Below are 20,509 nucleotides of genomic sequence, written 5' to 3' on the forward strand. Positions count from 1 at the left end.
TTCTTACAGGACTGGGAGAGCGCTTATTCAGCTGTTGTTAATATGTAACGTATACAAATTTTAAAAACAGAAAAAAATGTATCATCTCCGATTTCTTATATAAAAGAAGCACATACTGGATTCTACAGCCAGTGCACGACTATTCCTCATGCTAGTAACATAGCTAGGGTTTAAAAAATGAATAAGGTTATGGTATTCAATGCTAATGTATTAAACGAAGAACGATAGTGTTAGTTGCTAATATAAGGCATAGTGATAAGTGTATACTGCAAGATCTAGACACTGAAGCACTTTTCAGTACTTTGAAATCGTCCACTAAGTCACGGCTTAAAGTGAATCATGAATGCAAGACTTTTTTGTTTTCGAGAAATGTGCTAAGCTCAGTCATCCTAAATACTATGGAAAAATGCCTTCCCCAAAATGTCACGATGCAGCAACTGGAAGACGGCAGATATTATGAGAAGGAGAGTTTTAAAGCTTATTACAAGTTGAAGTGGCTTAAATCTAAAAATGTTTCTAGGCTGCTTCCTGAAATTTAGAAGAAACATGGAAGAATACGATAATTGGAACATATTTGACTTATTTGTTTCTTTAACAGCTGATGCCTTTTATTACGTAATATTTCATAGAGATTTCACAACGGGCATTAATTGTTTCAGAGGGATACATTTATTTTCAAGTGTCATTATTGTGATAAGCATTTACAGTTGGATGGAGAATGTCAACCTGATGGACCTTCTCCTATTAAACTCCACTATGAGGGTTGTATAAGGAAATACATAAAGTAATATTTCTGTAAGTGAATTACTTTTTCTCTCTAAAAATGCCATTGCCATATAGTTGGGGATACAATAGTAATGGAATAACTGTTTTTAGCGCAAGGACCTTACTTACTGACCTACAATGACTGCACATCTTTTTCCTATTATAGATGGTCTACATATGCAGATGTTTTAATGAACATGTACAGATATTTTAGTTGCAGTTTGGCTTCTGGTGATATGAAACACAATTTGGAGAGATCGATATTTATTTTTCACTTTCTCAATATCTGAGCTAACATTGTAATGTGTACAAATAAGTACAAATATACACGTAATTCTCATGCACATGCTCCCACTATCTAAGATGCTCGTACACTGCAAAGTGGATACTGAATATAGATTCTTGAAAGTGAGTGTGTGGTATTTTTGTTGTTGAACATTTTAACTGTTCTATTTTCACGCCATTGAGTTGAGGATTTTGAAATATTACCGTTATGTTGAACTCACGACGCGAGGACATGCCTACAGCCACACATTTATTAGAACTTACTTTTAACTTGTGCTTTACAGAGAACAACATCACTTTCATAGGTGAGCTGTATGATGGTAGTGGTTTGACAATCAGTCCAGACAATGGTACCAGTGGGAAGTCACAGCTTGGGAGCAGTTGTTGTTTGTCCTGCTGCTGCACTAGTTTATCAAGTAGACCCCTGATGTGCTGCTGAAGTAGTGTAGACAATGGATACTAAAACAGTTGCAGAGTGTCCTGCAACACTGCGTCAGGAATCCGTTGGAGTGGGGGAGAAATAATAATTATAAATAAGTTTAATTTTATTTATTTATTGTTTTTGGTGGTGGCTGGTGTCTGCTGATGCTTCATGATGAAGTTGAGCGACCGACATACAGAGAACAAATAATTAGTCCAGCTCAAAATGATGGTTAAGCTGTGTGTATAAGTAGTGAGAATAGACGACTGCAGTGCCACAACTACTCATTTGGACTAAGTGTGGGGCATAATATTTGGCCGCCATCATTGATGGTGATTTCGTATTGGGGTCATAAGTTACACTAATGAAGATAAAACAACGATGCAGGCCCCACTACTATACCTCGGACCATAGGACAATGCCCTTTTGAATTTCCCATCATTTATGCCTCATCCAGTTGGTGTGGGGAGAGGGGAATGGGGTGCTTTTAAAGTGAGTGGAAAAGGAATGAAACGACCCTTACGGGTCATAAATTATATAGTTATTAATATAAGGTTAAATATAAAGGTGGTAATTATTTAACCATAAATTAAAACCGTTAAGATAAGAGTGAGGCAGCCATGTTATGATAGTAGGTCGCAAATCACAACCACTGTGATAACTGGATTATAAATGCGGCTTAAATAAGTAATGGATCAGAGCATATGTTATATGTAAGGGTCACAGATTAGACTCCTGATAAACAGGCCAACTGGCTGGTCTGCTTGCATACCAGAACAAGTGGCTCTGCTCCACTACTATCCTGTTCTGCAAGTTGTAGAGCCTCGTATAATATTATATGTTATACACTCCTGGAAATGGAAAAAAGAACACATTGACACCGCTGTGTCAGACCCACCATACTTGCTCCGGACACTGCGAGAGGGCTGTACAAGCAATGATCACACGCACGGCACAGCGGACACACCAGGAACCGCGGTGTTGGCCGTCGAATGGCGCTAGCTGCGCAGCATTTGTGCACCGCCGCCGTCAGTGTCAGCCAGTTTGCCGTGGCATACGGAGCTCCATCGCAGTCTTTAACACTGGTAGCATGCCGCGACAGCGTGGACGTGAACCGTATGTGCAGTTGACGGACTTTGAGCGAGGGCGTATAGTGGGCATGCGGGAGGCCGGGTGGACGTACCACCGAATTGCTCAACACGTGGGGCGTGAGGTCTCCACAGTACATCGATGTTGTCGCCAGTGGTCGGCGGAAGGTGCACGTGCCCGTCGACCTGGGACCGGACCGCAGCGACGCACGGATGCACGCCAAGACCGTAGGATCCTACACAGTGCCGTAGGGGACCGCACCGCCACTTCCCAGCAAATTAGGGACACTGTTGCTCCTGGGGTATCGGCGAGGACCATTCGCAACCGTCTCCATGAAGCTGGGCTACGGTCCCGCACACCGTTAGGCCGTCTTCCGCTCACGCCCCAACATCGTGCAGCCCGCCTCCAGTGGTGTCGCGACAGGCGTGAATGGAGGGACGAATGGAGACGTGTCGTCTTCAGCGATGAGAGTCGCTTCTGCCTTGGTGCCAATGATGGTCGTATGCGTGTTTGGCGCCGTGCAGGTGAGCGCCACAATCAGGACTGCATACGACCGAGGCACACAGGGCCAACACCCGGCATCATGGTGTGGGGAGCGATCTCCTACACTGGCCGTACACCACTGGTGATCGTCGAGGGGACACTGAATAGTGCACGGTACATCCAAACCGTCATCGAACCCATCGTTCTACCATTCCTAGACCGGCAAGGGAACTTGCTGTTCCAACAGGACAATGCACGTCCGCACGTATCCCGTGCTACCCAACGTGCTCTAGAAGGTGTAAGTCAACTACCCTGGCCAGCAAGATCTCCGGATCTGTCCCCCATTGAGCATGTTTGGGACTGGATGAAGCGTCGTCTCACGCGGTCTGCACGTTCAGCACGAACGCTGGTCCAACTGAGGCGCCAGGTGGAAATGGCATGGCAAGCCGTTCCACAGGACTACATCCAGCATCTCTACGATCGTCTCCATGGGAGAATAGCAGCCTGCATTGCTGCGAAAGGTGGATATACACTGTACTAGTGCCGACGTTGTGCATGCTCTGTTGCCTGTGTCTATGTGCCTGTGGTTCTGTCAGTGTGATCATGTGATGTATCTGACCCCAGGAATGTGTCAATAAAGTTTCCCCTTCCTGGGACAATGAATTCACGGTGTTCTTATTTCAATTTCCAGGAGTGTAGTTGCACATGTACCTATCAGTGTAGGTAAAACGTAACAGGCAAAAATATCATGATGAACTTAGAAAACAGTTCTCACACCACGAAGCATGAAAATTCAGATAGACAGCTGTTAATCAAAACATTCTTAGCTAGCAGAAGGAAAATGTGTGAAGACTGCTAGGTAACTATTTGCAAAACACTAGCGTGGCCCACGGTGGTATTCTGATCAGGTTTGTGGAATGCATATCACGTCTGTTTAACAGGGAGGTCGAGTGTGTATACAGACGATCTGCGCAACATTGCTTGCAGACAGTCTGAAAACACCGACGCATTATCGAATATACCTTCAAAAGTTACGAAGTGTTTTTACGATGGAATTTGTGGTTATTTTCAACTATCTGTTTGTCGGTCTCGTAGACAGTAGTAACGAAAAATTTGTGCAATAACTTTCAGCACAGCCACATGCGAAAATACTTGTTAATTTCGATAACAATTTCAAAATTACAGAACTTTCTATAATAACTTTATAAATAACTTGCAGTACCATATAATGCAGCATGATCAGTCGATATAAAAGGGGTAACTGAATAAAAAAGAAGGGGAAAATACCAGTTTGAGGTAGCTGAGGTTAAACTTGTTAATCATTTTTTTGTCTTTCTGTTCTGTTTTTGCATTTCTGAAACGTGAAAACGAATTAAATGTCAAACTATGGATTGTTCTGGCAAATGCATGTAAGTGACCTTTCCCCCACTATTTCCCCGAATTGAATGGTAAGAAATTTTAAAAGATGATTTAATGAAATACACCTTCTACTACTTACTTCGTAACAATCAACGGATTATGGCTGTAGGTTTATACAGCAAATGTTTCGGCAATTCGAACTTAGAGCTGAAGGGTATATGGAGTACCTTAGGGAGTCCGTTTAACTTGGTACTGCAGTGACGGACTTTTCACCTAACTGTTTCTGTTCTTATTTTCAGATGCAGAGATGGCGGGAGCAGAGACTGTGGAGTATGAATTAGTTCCACCTGATGGAGGGTGGGGCTGGATGATTGTATTAGGGGTCGCGCTCGGAAATGTAAGTCGGAAGACAATGTGTTGCATACATCGAACATCTTTCAGAGTAATCAGATTTACTGTTAAGCTGTGTGAGAAGGTCTGTAAAAAGAGTTATGAAATATTCCACACACAAGCTCGTAAACCAACCATTCTACCGAAGGAAGGCTAACACTTCATCCTCTAGATTTCCAACTTGACCAATTGACCAATAATCAACCATTAATTCCACTTTAAGTTTCCTGAGTACTTTGGTTATTGTTACGCATCGAGCAAACCAAGACGCTCTGAATTCGCTTTAGTCACTTTCACTACAATAGATCACAAGAAAAAGTACAAGCGTCTTGTCAGTGACGTATTCAGTAAATACACTGCACTTGCGTTATCCTCCTACCAAAAGCCTTTCATTCGCAAACAACTTTACGTCGCTTTGCAACGTGACTACCGCACGCACACACACACACACACACACACACACACACACACACACACTACGTGATCTATGCCTTTGTACACAACACTGAAGCCGAAGTGTATTTCGCTACAAGATGCACTCGATTATGAGAGTTCAGGCACAAGACACTGATTTACACCACTGGCCATTAAAATTGCTACACCACGACGTGATACAGACGCGAAATTTAACCGACGGGAAGAACAAGCTGTGATATGCAAATGATTAGCTTTTCAGACCATTCACACAAGGTTGGCGCCGGTGGCGACACTTAAAACGTGCTGACATGAGGAAAGTTTCCAACCGATTTTTCACACACAAACAGTAGTTGACCGGCGTTGCCTGGTGAAACGTTGTTGTGATGCCTCGTGTAAGGTAGATAAATGCGTACCATCGCGTTTCCGACTTTGATAAAGGTCGGAGTGTAGCCTATCGCGATTGCGGTTTATCGTACCGTGACATTGCTGGTCGTGTTGGTCGAGATCCAATGACTGTTAGCAGAATACGGAATCGGTGGGTTCAGGAGGGTAATACGGAACGCCGTGCTGGATCCCAACGGCCTCGTATCACTAGCAGTCGAAATGACAGGCATCTTATACGCATGGCTGTAACGGATCGTGCAGCCACGTCTCAATCCCTGAGTCAACAGATGGGTACGTTTGCAAGACAACAACCATCTGCACGAACAGTTCGACGACGTTCGTTGCAGCATGGACTATCAGCTCGGAGACCATGGCTGCGGTTACCCTTGAGGCTGCATCACTGGCAGGAGCGCCTGCGATGGTGTACTCAACGACGAACCTGGGTGAACGAATGGCAAAATGTAATTTTTGGGGATGAATCCAGGTTCTGTTTACAGCATCATGATGGTCGTATCCGTGTTTGGCGACATCGCGGTGAACGCACATTGGAAGCGTGTATTCGTCATCGCCATAGTGGCGTATCACCCGGCGTGATGGTATTGGGTGCCTTTGGTTACACGTCTCGGTCACCTCTTGAACAGTGGACGTTACATTTAAGATGTGTTACGACCCGTGGCTCTACCCGTCATTCGATTCCTGCGAAACCCTACATTTCAGCAGGATAATGCACGACCGCATCTTGCAGGTCCCGTACAGGCCTTTCTGGATACAGAAAATGTTCGACTGCTGCCCTGCCAGCACATTCTCCAGATCTCTCGCGAAGTGAAAACGTCTGGTCAATGGTGGCCGAGCAACTGGCTCGTCACATTACGCCAGTCACTACTCTTGATGAACTGTGGTATCGTGTTGAAGCTGTATAGGCAGCTGCACCTGTACACGCCATCCAAGCTCTGTTTGACTCAATGCCCAGGCGTATCAAGGCCGTTATTACGGCCAGAGGTGGTTGTTCTGGGTACTGTTTTCTCAGGATCTATGCACCCAAATTGCATGAAGATGTAATCACATGTCAGTTCTAGTATAATATATTTGTCCAATGAATACCCGTTTATCATCTGCATTTCTTCTTGGTGTAGCAATTTTAATGGCCAGCAGTGTAGAAATGTTAGCCGTCACAATTAGTGAACTGATTTTAAAAAACGTTAAGACTATGTTATCTCTGGCATTACTTCTTCACTGAAATCTGTGGCCAGATTGCTATCACGTTTAATGATGTTATATTGCAGCGCAATATTCAACTATTCCGACACTCCAAATGGTGTTAATGTAAGCCGTTTCCGTTCGTTTTCGGTGTATTTGTACGATTTTCGAATCTAGTTTAAAGTTTACCAGTACTTACAGTGTATCTGTAGAATGTGTCAAAGCCTATGTGGACGACTATGCTGCAAGCTATGCCATTGGCAGAAGGGGGATCCCCCAAGCGTCTTATAGAAGTACCGAAAACTATTCAAAATCAGATACAGACGTACAATGAGAAGAGGCCAGAAAAATCCGTTTAGGAATACAGGGTGATTCAAAAAGAATACCACAACTTTAAAAATGTGTATTTAATAAAAGAAACATAATATAACCTTCTGTTATACATCATTACAAAGAGTATTTAAAAAGGTTTTTTTTCACTCAAAAACAAGTTCAGAGATGTTCAATATGGCCCCCTCCAGACACTCAAGCAATATCAACCCGATACTCCAACTCGTTCCACACTCTCTGTAGCATATCAGGCGTAACAGTTTGGATAGCTGCTGTTATTTCTCGTTTCAAATCATCAATGGTGGCTGGGAGAGGTGGCCGAAACACCATATCGTTAACATACCCCATAAGAAAAAATCGCAGGGGGTAAGATCAGGGCTTCTTGGAGGCCAGTGATGAAGTGCTCTGTCACGGGCTGCCTGGCGGCCGATCCATCGCCTCGCGTAGTTGACGTTCAGGTAGTTACGGACAGATAAGTGCCAATGTGGTGGCGCTCCATCCTGCTGAAATATGAATTGTTGTGCTTCTTGTTCGAGCTGAGGGAACAGCCAATTCTCTAACATCTCCAGATACTGTAGTCCAGTAACAGTAGCACCTTCGAAGAAAAAGGGACCAAAAACTTTATTGGCTGAAATGGCACAGAAAACGTTCATCTTAGGCGAGTCACGTTCATACTGAGTTGTTTCCCGCGGATTCTCAGTGCCCCATATACAGACATTGTGAGGGTTGACTTTCCCGTTAGTGTGGAAAGTTGCTTCATCACTAAACACAATCTTTGAAACGAAAGATTCATCTGTTTCCATTTGAGCAAGGATAAAATCACAGAAATCGATTCTTTTAATCTTATCAGCTGCAGACAGTGTTTGAACCAATTTCAGACGATAAGGTTTCATAACTAACCTTTTTCGTAGGACTCTCCATACAGTTGATTGTGGAATTTGCAGCTCTCTGCTAGCTCTGCGAGTCGATTTTCCTGGGCTGCGAACAAATGCTTGTTGGATGCGTGCTACATTTTCATCACTCGTTCTCGGCCGTCCAGAACTTTTCCCTTTGCACAAACACCCATTCTCTGTAAACTGTTCATACCAACGTTTAATACACCACCTATCAGGAGGTTTAACACCATACTTCGTTCGAAATGCACGCTGAACAACTGTTGTCGATTCACTTCTGCCGTACTCAATAACACAAAAAGCTTTCTGTTGAGCGGTCGCCATCTTAGCATCAACTGACGCTGACGCCTAGTCAACAGCGCCTCAAGCGAACAAATGTACAACTAAATGAAACTTTATAGCTCCCTTAATTCGCCGAGAGATAGTGCTTAGCTCTGCCTTTTGTCGTTGCAGAGTTTTAAATTCCTAAAGTTTTTGAATCACCCTGTATATTAAAATGAGCATTGGCTTCCCTCTGTCGCCTATTTTATTTAGATGCAGAGATGACGGGAGCAGGGACTGTGTAGTATGACGGAGGGTGGCTCCGGTCGAGTTAGGAGTCGCGCATGGCATCGAAAGTCGAAAGAAAACGTGCTGAATCCATGCAACATCTTTCAAATTAATCAGATTTACTCTTAGACTCCATAACCGATAAAAGCAATTACCTTTCGGGAGCTTGTGCACTAATTCTGTCCTTTCTAGTTGTAGCCCGACCTTCAGATCCATATAAGCGTGCTTACTGCGTGATAGTCAAGAATGACATCAGCATTGTTTTGTTCCTCACATTCTTTCATAGCGTTTCACGAATTGCACTATACCTGCAATTTAATCTTAAAAAAGTTTTCCAGTATTAAACTCTCCAAACGGTGAGAGTGCTACCAAGGTAAGTAAATTAAGTAATCTGTTTGATGAATTTGTTAGTAATAACCAAATTTCAACGGACGTGAGATGGACCTTAAGATGCTACTAATTAAAAATGCAAAATTACTTTGGCCTGTTACATTATTCAGTTCAAGAACAACTTCTGAGTTTGGAACTATTACCTTATCTTCGGAAAAAACAGCCCCAGTATAAAGATATTCCTATTTATGTCGTAGTTGAAATCTAACTGTAAAATATTTCTTGAATGATCGCAAAAACGCCCAAAAAGGACTTGAAGTGTTTTGTGATGCGTTTGGCGTCTGTGAGTATTTAGTTTGGTACAGCCGTCCTGCCTCACAACCGTTTCCATCAGCTTGGCCGTATACAAACACCGTCTCGGCTTGTTCCAGACATGAATACCGGACCAGTCTAATGCTTACAGTAAGCTGCAACAATCACGCAGCCTGCAACATACAAGGAACACATGGCATATGGCAGAGGAACTTTCATTCGGTAGCGCCGTCTACCGTAGCAACAGTGCATTTCCAGACACATGTTCATAGGACCTTTTTTCCTCCATTTCCAGTCATAAATTTGTCCCAGCAATTAGCCGGTTTTATTAATGTTCATACTGTATATCATTATAATAGAAAACTAACATAAAAAAAAGCAAAAATTTTAAATTTCAGAGAACTTGAATGGAAAATGGATGGAAATAATTACAAAATCAACAAAAAGATCGAAATCAAACTGAAATTACACGTACAGATTAGTTACCGGAAGCTTTGAAGCATACGATATTATCCGTTTGCTTTGACCCAAAACATCATTGAAATGGTGGAAATAAACCACTAATCAAAATCGAATAACCGTAAAACTCGTGCCACAGCAAGTAGTTATTTTATTAATACACCAGTCCATACCTCTGCCAATTCACGATCAAAGCGTCACCTTCCAACCGAACATGGATCTCGGGCTTCCCTACATGTCAGTCTGTTATCACTACTTATACTTCAAAAAATTATATCGCGACCTAAAAAATACTTTCTGGATACGCTCATCACTCTGTTTACGCACCTCTGACGTCACACACCACATCCTTGCGTACATTACTATTCAAATCCAACATCCAAGATCGGTAGGTTCAATACACGATACTTAGCGATTCCGTCACCACACTCTGGGAATTTCAAGGCAATATATTTGGGACATACGTGCTACATGCAGTATTTGACGTCAAATATAAGTTATTTGCGCGGCTGTTCCTCCCTGCCTAAAATTCTTCTACCGGTCCCTAAAACCTCCATGTAAAAATTTAGAAGACAGTATGTTACAGGCTAGACACGAAGCCTATGCCTACTACATTAGTACAAGTTTATATGCCAACTAGCTCTGCAGATGATGAAGAAATTGATGAAATGTATGATGAGATAAAGGAAATTATTCAGGTAGTGAAGGGAGACGAAAATTCAATAGCCATGGGCGACTGGAATTCGAGAGTAGGAAAAGAGAGAGAAGGAAACATAGTGGGTGAATATGGATTGGGGGAGAGAAATGAAAGAAGAAGCCGTCTGGTAGAATTCTGCACAGAGCATAACTTAATCATAGCTAACACTTGGTTCAAGAATCATAAAAGAAGGTTGTATACATAGAAGAATCCTGGAGAAACTAGAAGCTATCAGATAGATTATATAATGGGAAGACAGAGATTTAGGAACCAGGTTTTAAATTGTAAGACATTTCCAGGGGCAGATGTGGACTCTGGCCACAATCTATTCGTTATGAACTGTAGATTAAAACTGAAGAAACTGCAAAACGGTGGGAATTTAAGGAGATGGGACCTGGATAAACTGACTAAACCAGAGGTTGTACAGAGTTTCAGGGAGAGCATAAGGGAACAATTGATAGGAATAGGGGAAAGAAATACAGTAGAAGAAGAATGGGTAGCTCTGAGGAATGAAGTCGTGAAGGCAGCAGATGATCAAGCAGGTAAAAAGACGAGGGCTAGTAGAAATCCTTGGGTAACAGAAGAAATATTGAATTTAATTGATGAAAGGAGAAAATATAAAAACGCAGTAAACGAAGCAGGCAAAAGGGAGTACAAACATCTCAAAAATGAGATAGGCAGGAAGTGCAAAATGGCTAAGCAGGGATGGCTAGAGGAGAAATGTAAGGATGTAGAGGCTTATCTCACTAGGTGTAAGATAGATACTGCCTACAGGAAAATTAAAGAGACCTTTGGAGGAAAGAGAACCACTTGTATGAATATCAAGAGCTCAGATGTAAACCCAGTTCTAAGCAAAGAAGGGAAAGCAGAAAGGTGGAAGGAGTATATAGAGCGTCTATACAAGGGCTATGTACTTGAGGACAATATTATGGAAATGGAAGAGGATGTAGATGAAGATGAAATGGGAGATACGATACTGCGTGAAGAGTTTGACAGATCACTGAAAGACCTGAGTCGAAACAAGGCCCCGGGAGTAGACAACATTCCATTGGAACTACTGACGGCCTTGGGAGAGCCAGCCCTGACAAAACTCTACCATCTGGTGAGCTAGATCTATGAGACAGGCGAAATACCCTCAGACTTCAAGAAGAATATAGTAATTCCAATCCCAAAGAAAGCAGGTGTTGACAGATGTGAAAATTACCGAACAATCAGTTTGATAAGTCACAGCTGCAAAATACTAACGCGAATTCTTTACAGACGAATGGAAAAACTGGTAGAAGCCGACCTCGGCGAAGATCAATTCGGATTCCGCAGAAATGTTGCAACACGTGAGGCAATACTGACCCTACGACTTATCTTAGAAAATAGATTATGGAAAGGCAAACCTACAATTGTAGCATTTGTGGACGTAGAGAAAGCTTTTGAAAATGTTGACTGGAATACTCTCTTTCAAATTCTAAAGGTGGCAGGGGTAAAATACAGGGAGCGAAGGGCTATTCACAATTTGTACAGAAACCAGATGGCAGTTATAAGAGTCGAAGGGCATGAAAGGAAAGCGGCGGTTGGGAAGGGAGTGAGACAGGATTTTAGCCTGTCCCCGATGTTATTGAATCTGTATATTGAGCAAGCAGTAAAGGAAACAAAAGAAAAATTCGGAGTAGGTATTAAAGTCCATGGAGAAGAAATAAAAACTTTGAGGTTCGTCGATGACATTGTAATTCTGTCAGAGACAGCAAAGGACTTGGAAGAGCAGTTGAACGGAATGGACAGTGTCTTGAAAGGAGGATATAAGATGAACATCAACAAAAGCAAAACGAGGGTAATGGAATGTAGTCGAATTAAGTCGGGTGATGCTAAGGGAATTAGATTAGGAAATGAGACACTTAGAGTGGTAAAGGAGTTTTGCTATTTCGGGAGCAAAATAACTGATGATGGTCGAAGTAGAGAGGATATAAAATGTAGACTGGCAATGGCAAGGAAAGCGTTTCTGAAGATGAGAAATTTGTTAACATCGAGTATAGATTTAAGTGTCAGGACGTCGTTTCTGAAAGTATTTGTATGGAGTGTAGCCATGTATGGAAGTGAAACATGGACGATAAATAGTTTGGACAAGAAGAGAATAGAAGCTTTCGAAATGTGGTGCTACAGAAGAATGCTGAAGATTAGACGGGTAGATCATATAACTAATGAGGAAGTATTGAATAGGATTGGGGAGAAGTTTGTGGCACAATTTGACTAGAAGAAGGGATCGGTTGGTAGGACATGTTCTGAGGCATCAAGGGATCACAAATTTAGTATTGGAGGGCAGCTTGGAGGGTAAAAATCGTAGAGGGAGACCAAGAGATGTATACACTAATCAGATTCAGAAGGATGTAGGTTGCAGTAAGTACTGGGAGATGAAGAAGCTTGCACAGGATAGAGTAGCATGGAGAACTGCATCAAACCAGTCTCAGGACTGAAGACAACAACATCAACAACATGTTACAGGCAGATACATTCTTAACGTGTAAAAGAATGGATCATAATATTTGAAACTTTTTGTTCCCTTCTAGACGGTTTCTTCTCACAAACCACTGTGGGGTTTATATAGTTTCACCTTACTGTCATGCTGATGCGGTTGCAGTTGTGACAGGATACTGAAACAATCTACTATTAATCAAACAGTTGAGAACAAGTAACGTTAGTACCTTAAACGAGGCTTAGGTATAAAAATGAAAGTATGATTCCTTCAGTTATGTTGTTACAAAGCCATACCATTTCTCATTTCACCAGCTATCAATGGCCCTTCAAAGAATAACATTACTTTAATGAAAAACAAGTGTAGTGTCTCGTGCATCACAGTAGATAAAAAAAATTCACATGTTACGTACGTGGAAAAATGTTTTGCGCCTTGCATACCATCATTTGCCAAAAATTCCTTTCAATGTCTCAAACCATGTGTGTGACAGGAGAGATGTTATGAATATTTGACTTCCACTCTATCGTTTGCGCGCACCGTCTGAAGTCAGTGCAATAGATAACGCGCTTTTCTCGAGAGTGGCGTTGGATATACATCTCAAGTTCAAAGAAAAATGCAGTATGTTAGCTCCATCTCGTATGCAGAAATATGTGATACAACATACACCTGACGCAAAATCATGACGGTCCCCATTTTTCATTGAGATTTGAATTTCGCGCAGTACCTCACTGAATATAGGAACGTCAGAATAACTATGACCGCTAACAAAAGGACAGGCAGTTCATCATGAAGCTAAATGGTGCTAAGAGATCAGTGACAATTAATTTATTTTACAAAACAGTTTCTGTAAAACCACTAGAGAACATTGCAGGGCAACCAGCGTGCGCACGCCTCCATTTCCATGACGTGGCGGAGGTGGGCGGAGAATGTTTCTTTTGCAATTTACGAAGCTCGCGGCTCAGTAGGTGACAGGTAAATGAAGCGGCCACCCCTTGGGAACAGATGGCTACTTACCCAGCGCTGAGAAGGAGAACGCGCGATCTCTAACTCAGATGTGGTCCAAGTGTGTACCTGTGCACTAGCAGCCCATTTGTCTGTGCGCTGTTGTGACAATCATGTGACCTGCTTGTGTAGCTATTCAGACTTCCACAATTTATAGACAGTTGAAAAGGGATATTTGGATTCCATGGCAAATATCGCCAACTTTTAGAGCAGTTCTGTATTGTACTCTAACACATAACCTGACGAAATATCTTTATAAACACGAAGACATTTCAAGAACCGGGAAGTGAGAGTAAATCACATCGTCTTTCTCGTAAACGAACTCTCTCCCCACCTGGATTCTTTCGTTCTCCACGTCACGGTTCTTTTCGACCAATAGGAGCGTTCCTCTTATTTTGTGGAAACTCTCTCTACTAATTGCTAGGACCCTACCACTGAACTGCGTCGAAATACCGGCACTTTATCCTTTCCTATTTCGTTTCCGCCAATCGGACATTTTGTGCGTCCCGGGGTGCAGTCACTGAATTCCATGCATAACGTTTCCTCTCGCAGCTTCTTTCACCTTCTGCTCATTGACACAAATTATATGGGAGTGGTGTGTTAATACCGTCGATTGAGTGTCATCCCTTTTGCATTACCTACTTATAGGCAAATGCTCATTACTACCAAAGTAAGTTATGTGTCATATTCATCTTCTCGTTACGATGTATAGTACTCTTATGTAAGGTGCGAAATTGACCTTCATTTATTCTGCCGCCTTACAAGCGCGTAAAGAGAGATGAAAATTCAATAGCCATGGTGGCTTGGAATGCGGTTGTAGGGGGAAGGATTAGAAGAAAGGATTATAGAGAATATAGGGCTGGTTGAAGGAATGAGAGAGGAGAAAGTCTAACTGAGTTTTGCAACAAACATCATTGCTAACAGTGTATATTCTGACTGTAGGCTTTCCCGGCGTAAACTATTGATGAAGGTTTCTCGGCTCTGCAGCTGGGTGGTAGCGCTGATATCTCGCGACGTTTCGGGAAGTGTCATACTATCCATCTTTCGGCGAAGTGTCGAGATTCGAGGAGAGCGGGCTGTTTATATGGGCGGTCACCCCCCTCCGCTAGACCTCGGGTGGCTGCGGTGGACCAGCGGCGTGCGCGCGGAGGTGGGGATGGCGGTCGCCCCCGGCGGCCGCGTTCGGTTCTCGGTGTAAGCCTTCTGTCTGCGTCCGCGGCGGAGGACGTTGACGGGCGCGCTCCCGACGGATTGCCACTGTCGCAGGGTTCCATGCTGCGCTGAGTTGGTATCCCTCATCTCTGTTGACCAGATTGTCGTGAATCCTTATTTCTATGGATTCTTTGATAACACTTTCCCAGAAGCCAAATGCTGGGCACACTACCTTCGTGTTTTCGAAGTTGAAGGTGTTCTTCAGTTAAGCTGTGTTCTGCCATGGCCGATTTTTCTGTTTGATCTAGTCGCACACATGTGATATGTTCTTCACAGCGTTTAGATATGAAACGCTATATTTCCCCAATGTATTGGTTTCCGCATTCGTGTGGTATGCTGTATACTCCTGTATATGCTAAGGTTCAGTGCGTCTTTGGCAGTACCTAGGAGCTCCCTCGTTTTCGGTGGTGGTCGGGGAACGGTTTTGATGTTGTATTTGCCCAGAAGGCATGCAATTTTGGCCGAGAGCAGACCCACATACGGAAGGAACGCGGGTCGTTTGTCTTCTTCATCTTCATTTTTATCTTTTGGGGTTCTCACTGCTTCCTTCGTCCTTTTAAGCGCCCTGTTGATCTGCGTTTCACTGTAGCCATTTTGGTGTAAGACTTCACTCAGGTGTTGCAGCTTGGATGGTAGGCTGTCTTTGTTGCAGGCGGTGCGTGCCCTATGTACCAGAGTGGTCAGTACTGTTTGTCTTTGTGCTGGATGGTGGCAACTTGTTGTATGAAGGTAGTGGCCTGTGTGTGTCTTCTTCTTATGTACAGCATGGCCTAGTGAACCATCTGCCTTCCTCTTAATTAAAATATCTAGGAAGGGTAGGCATCCATTTTCCTCCATTTCCATTGTAAGTTTGATGTTCGGATGGATGCTATGGAGGTGTTCCAGAAACTCATCTAGTAGCTGTTTGCCATGTCCCCACACAACTAGAAGAGTTTCTGGAACACCTCCACAGCATCCATCCGAACATCAAATTTACAATGGAAATCGAGGAAAATGGAGGAAGGCAGATGGTTCACTAGGCCATGCAGTACCTAGGAAGAAGACACACACAGACCTGTACCTTCATACAACAAGCTGCCACCATCCAGCACAAAGACCAACAGTACTGACCACTCTGGTACATAGGGCGCGCACCGTCTGCCACAAAGACAGCCTACCATCCAAGCTGCAACACCTGAGTGAAGTCTTACACCAAAATGGCTACAGTGAAACGCAGATCAATAGGGCGCTTATAAGGAAGAAGGAAGCAGGGAGAACCCCACAAGAAGATGATGAAGAAGAAGAGAAACGACTCGCGCTTCTTCCGTACGTGGGTCCGCTCTCGGCCAAAATTGCACGACTTCTGGGCAAATACAGTATCAGAAACGTTCTCCGACCATCACCGAGGACGAGGGAGCTCATAGGTTCTGCCAAAGGCGCACTGGGAAAGTGTTATCAAAGAATCCATAGAAATAAGGATTCACGACAATCTGGTCAACAGAGATGGGGGATACCAACTCAGCGCAGCAAGGAACCCTGCGACAGTGGCAATCCGTCGGGAGCGCGCCCGTTAACGTCCCCCGCCGCGAACGTAGACAGAAGGCTTACACCCAGAACCGAACGCGGCCGCCGGGGGCGACCGCCATCCCCACCTCTGCCCGCACGCCGCTGGTCCACCGCAGCCACCCGAGATCTAGTGGAGGGGGGGTGACCGCGCATATAAATAGCCCGCTTTCCTCGAATCTCGACACTTCTCCAGAAGATGGCTAGTATGACAAGTCCGGAAACGTTGCGAGATATCAACGCTATCACCCGGCTGGGGACCCGAGAAACTATTCAAGGGTTGCAAGAGGAGACACAGGAAGATTTCAGTTAGATTACGTCATGGCCAGGTAGATATAGACGCAGATTACTATTTAGTAACGATGAAGAGTAGACTGAAGTTTAAGAGACTAGTCAGAAGAATAAGTGAGCAAACACGTGTGATACGTAAGTACTAAGCAATGAACAGATACATTTGAAGTTCTCTGAGGCTATGGATACTGTGACAATCAGTATCTAAGTATGCAGTTCATTTGAAGAGGAATGGACATCTCTAAAAACTGCAACCACAGAAGCCGCAGAGAAAAACGTGGGTACGAGGAAAGTAGCTGTTAAGAAATCATGGGTAACAGAAGAATATTTTAACTGATCGACGAAAGAACGAAGTACAAAAACATTCAAAGAAATTCAGGAATATAGAAATGCAAGTGATTTAGGAATTAAATAAGTAGTGAATGAAGGGAAGCTAAGGCGAAATGGCTGTATGAGTAATATGAGTAATGTGAAGAAATAGAAAAAGAAATGAGTGTCGGAAGGACTGACTCAGCAAACAGAAAAGTCAAAACAACCATCAGTGAAATTAGAAGCACGGCGGTAACATTAAAAGTGCAATGTGAATTTCGCTGTTATATGCAAAGCAGACTACCATTCGAAAAAGGGCATTTCGGGCCAGGAGAAGTCTCTTAGTACTAAACATAGGTCTTAATTTGAGGAAGAAATTTATGGGAACGTACGCCTGGAGCATAGCATTGTATAGTAGTGACTAATGACTGTGGGAAAACCAGAGCATGAGTGAACAGAAGCATTTGACATGTGTTGGTACTGAAGAATTTTGGAAATTAGGTGAACTGATAAGGTAAGTAATGAGGAGATTCTCCGCAGAATCGAAGAATAAAGGAAAACTCTGACAAGAAGAAGGGACCGATGATGGGACAGCTGTTAGGACATCGGCGAATAACTATCATGGCGCAAGAAAGGGCTGTAGAGGATGAAAATTATAGTGGAAGACAGAGATCGGGATACATTCAGCAGTTAATTGGGGACGTAGGTTACAGGCGCCACGCTGAGATGAAAAGGTTGGCCGACGAGAGGAATTCGTGACGAACCGCAGCAAACTAGTCAAGAGAGTGATGATTCAGAAGAAAAATATGAGGTATGTAAACAAAAAAAAAATATCATATTATTTCGAAATTTTATTTCCTATACTTAATATGTTTAACCACAGAATGAGTGAACAACATATAATGCCTCGCCTCAGCTCAGTGACATATATATTAATTGTACATCATATGTGAACTAGTGTAAGTTATTTGACACCTAAAAATTGCTCATTTTACCGATGATTCATATAACCTGCACAAGATGTTAACGCAAAATAATTTTTTTAGAGAGAAAATAAAGATTTCACTGAAGATACATAAAATGCTGAAACCTATTTCGGTAATAATAAATCTATAAAATGTTGTTTTGCATAAGGTGATTTATCTCATGGACCTTGGTATCCATCTCGCATTGATGTCGTCTCCAAAGCTCCTTTCTGGGACTTTTATATGAAAAAGACCTACACATTTCGCCTTTTGATGTCTGTTACTGGTCCTTGTTCACCTTGACTGGTTTTACTTCGGTCTCAGTGTGGCAATATTTCCGTCCATCTTCTAGCAGTAGCACTTCTTTGTAACTGTAGGTTGTCTGGTGAAATCATCGTAGGTTCGCTTTTGTTCCTGTGTTGTTGCTTCCCGTCTTGGGTTATTTTTTTCATGTTATTCACTGCCCTTCCAATATTTGATGTTTGTTGTCAGCCATACTTCACCCATTTCATGACGGTCTGTTACGTATTTGTGCATATCTCGCTTTGGAAGTTAATCAGACAATGTTCATATACATCTATTAATTTTAAACTCTGTTATTTAACGTTGATATTTTGTCATTGGTATACCGAAATTTGGATTTAAAATACTTCAGAACCATATGTTCACGCATTCCCTTCTAGCCTTCTAGCCACAACCACACTCATTTGTGAAAGCTGTAATACCACAGAGCTCAGGTTGATATGTTTCTTGACTTGCAGAAAGCTTTCGGTACATCGTCTAGAAAAACACAACATGTGCATACAGAATAACGTAATGTTAATAGAAAGAGCCGTATGTCGTTTGACGACTCAAACAGTGACCAGTCACTGGGTCAGACCTAACATTCGAAAAAGAGTAAATTAAGGCAGAGCGACAGCCTAAATCTACATATAGTAAACCCAGATTAATTGGAAGAATCATAATGAAGAGTAATTCTTGCACGAAAGAGATCACTCACATTAGTATGGATCGATCAATTTTTAAATATTGTTCGGCGGCCTGTGATAACTTTCCAAATTGTGTCAATGTAAGTGAAGAGAATATCCTAAGAAGAGCTGTGAGTTCAATTGCGCGTTCGCTTAGTATACCGTAAGCAGGAAGGGACATGAGAAAGACCTTATGTTCTAACACGGGAAACTGGTTACTTCTAACATTCGTACTTCATCCATTTCATCAGGATCTGTTACATGTTTGTGCATATCTCGCTTTGAAATTTGATCAGACAGTTGTTCATATACATATATTAATTTTAAAGTTAATGCCACTACAACAAAAATTAACTGCATTTCGATTTAAACATAGCGATGTTCCCTTTCCAAGAACCAGCCGCAAAAAGGCAGGAAAGAACTAATGGAAGGGATGATTCGGATAAACTGTTACAGTACGTACCCTTCTCCACTCACCATATGTACAGTGGCTTCCCAAGAACGGACGTAGATTTAAATATCGCTCATCTCCTTATATTCAATAAGAAACTCGTATGAAGTTGCCCACAACCCGTTCAACAGTTCTGTTGACGGACTGGTATTTCGGGAACCAAGGAATTATCACTACTTGTGATACTACACCGAAGTACTTTCGGTGGTATAAAACAGAATACATCGTGAGTTATAAAATGCGCAGGAACAGAGCATAGAGAGAGCTATTAGCATATGTTAATTAATTTTTAGTTACATGCACGTCTGAAAGGACACATAGTGGTGAATATCCACAGCCGGCCGCTTTGGCCGAGAGGTTCTAGGCGCATCAGTCCGGAACCGCCCTGCTGCTGCGGTCGCAGGTTCGAATCCTGCCTCGGGCATGGATGTGTGTGATGTCCTTAGGTTAGTTAGGTTTAAGTAGTTCTAAGTTCTAGGGGACTGATGACCTCAGATGTTAACTCCCATAGTGATTAGAGCCATTTTTTGAAGCTCCACAGACATACGAAACACTTCCAAATTGGTTCTCTGAATGCGAATTTTATAGACATTATCAGTATTGGGTATAGATCTACTACCTACTAGCGAGATAAGAAATTCAGTGTATTACAATGCAAGGATGTAGACACTGTGACGTACGGTCCAGAGAGCGTGCACAGACAGCCGAAGATGTAAAGGTGACTGCTTGTAATAAGTGGGAAATCCAGGACCGGGTCAAGTTCCGGCTCAAAAATTTCGTATGTTTCTGTTGGGTAGTAGATACAGTATATACTTAACACAGCTGGTGTCAAGAACATTGTGTTTAACTAATTAATTTCGAATTAATTTTTTATCTTATACAAGTTGTTGTAAAGTAATACATAAGTAATGTTTGAGTTTTCATAATGCCAATGCATAGCTAACCAAC

The 20,509-nt window shown here is 42.6% G+C and overlaps 1 protein-coding gene across 1 annotated transcript in view; it reads left to right on the forward strand.

Annotated features, from left to right (window-relative positions):
• The first annotated feature begins 4,709 nt into the window (after nt 1-4,709).
• LOC124616558 (monocarboxylate transporter 1-like) overlaps nt 4,710-20,509 on the forward strand; it is a 67,539-nt gene continuing 51,739 nt past the window's right edge. Inside the window, exon 1 of the mRNA XM_047144877.1 lies at nt 4,710-4,799. Coding sequence (XP_047000833.1) covers nt 4,710-4,799 — 90 coding nt within the window. The remainder of the gene's footprint in view (nt 4,800-20,509) is intronic.

Source organism: Schistocerca americana, chromosome 5, assembly GCF_021461395.2.
Source record: "Schistocerca americana isolate TAMUIC-IGC-003095 chromosome 5, iqSchAmer2.1, whole genome shotgun sequence".
Taxonomy (NCBI): Eukaryota; Metazoa; Arthropoda; class Insecta; order Orthoptera; family Acrididae; genus Schistocerca; species Schistocerca americana.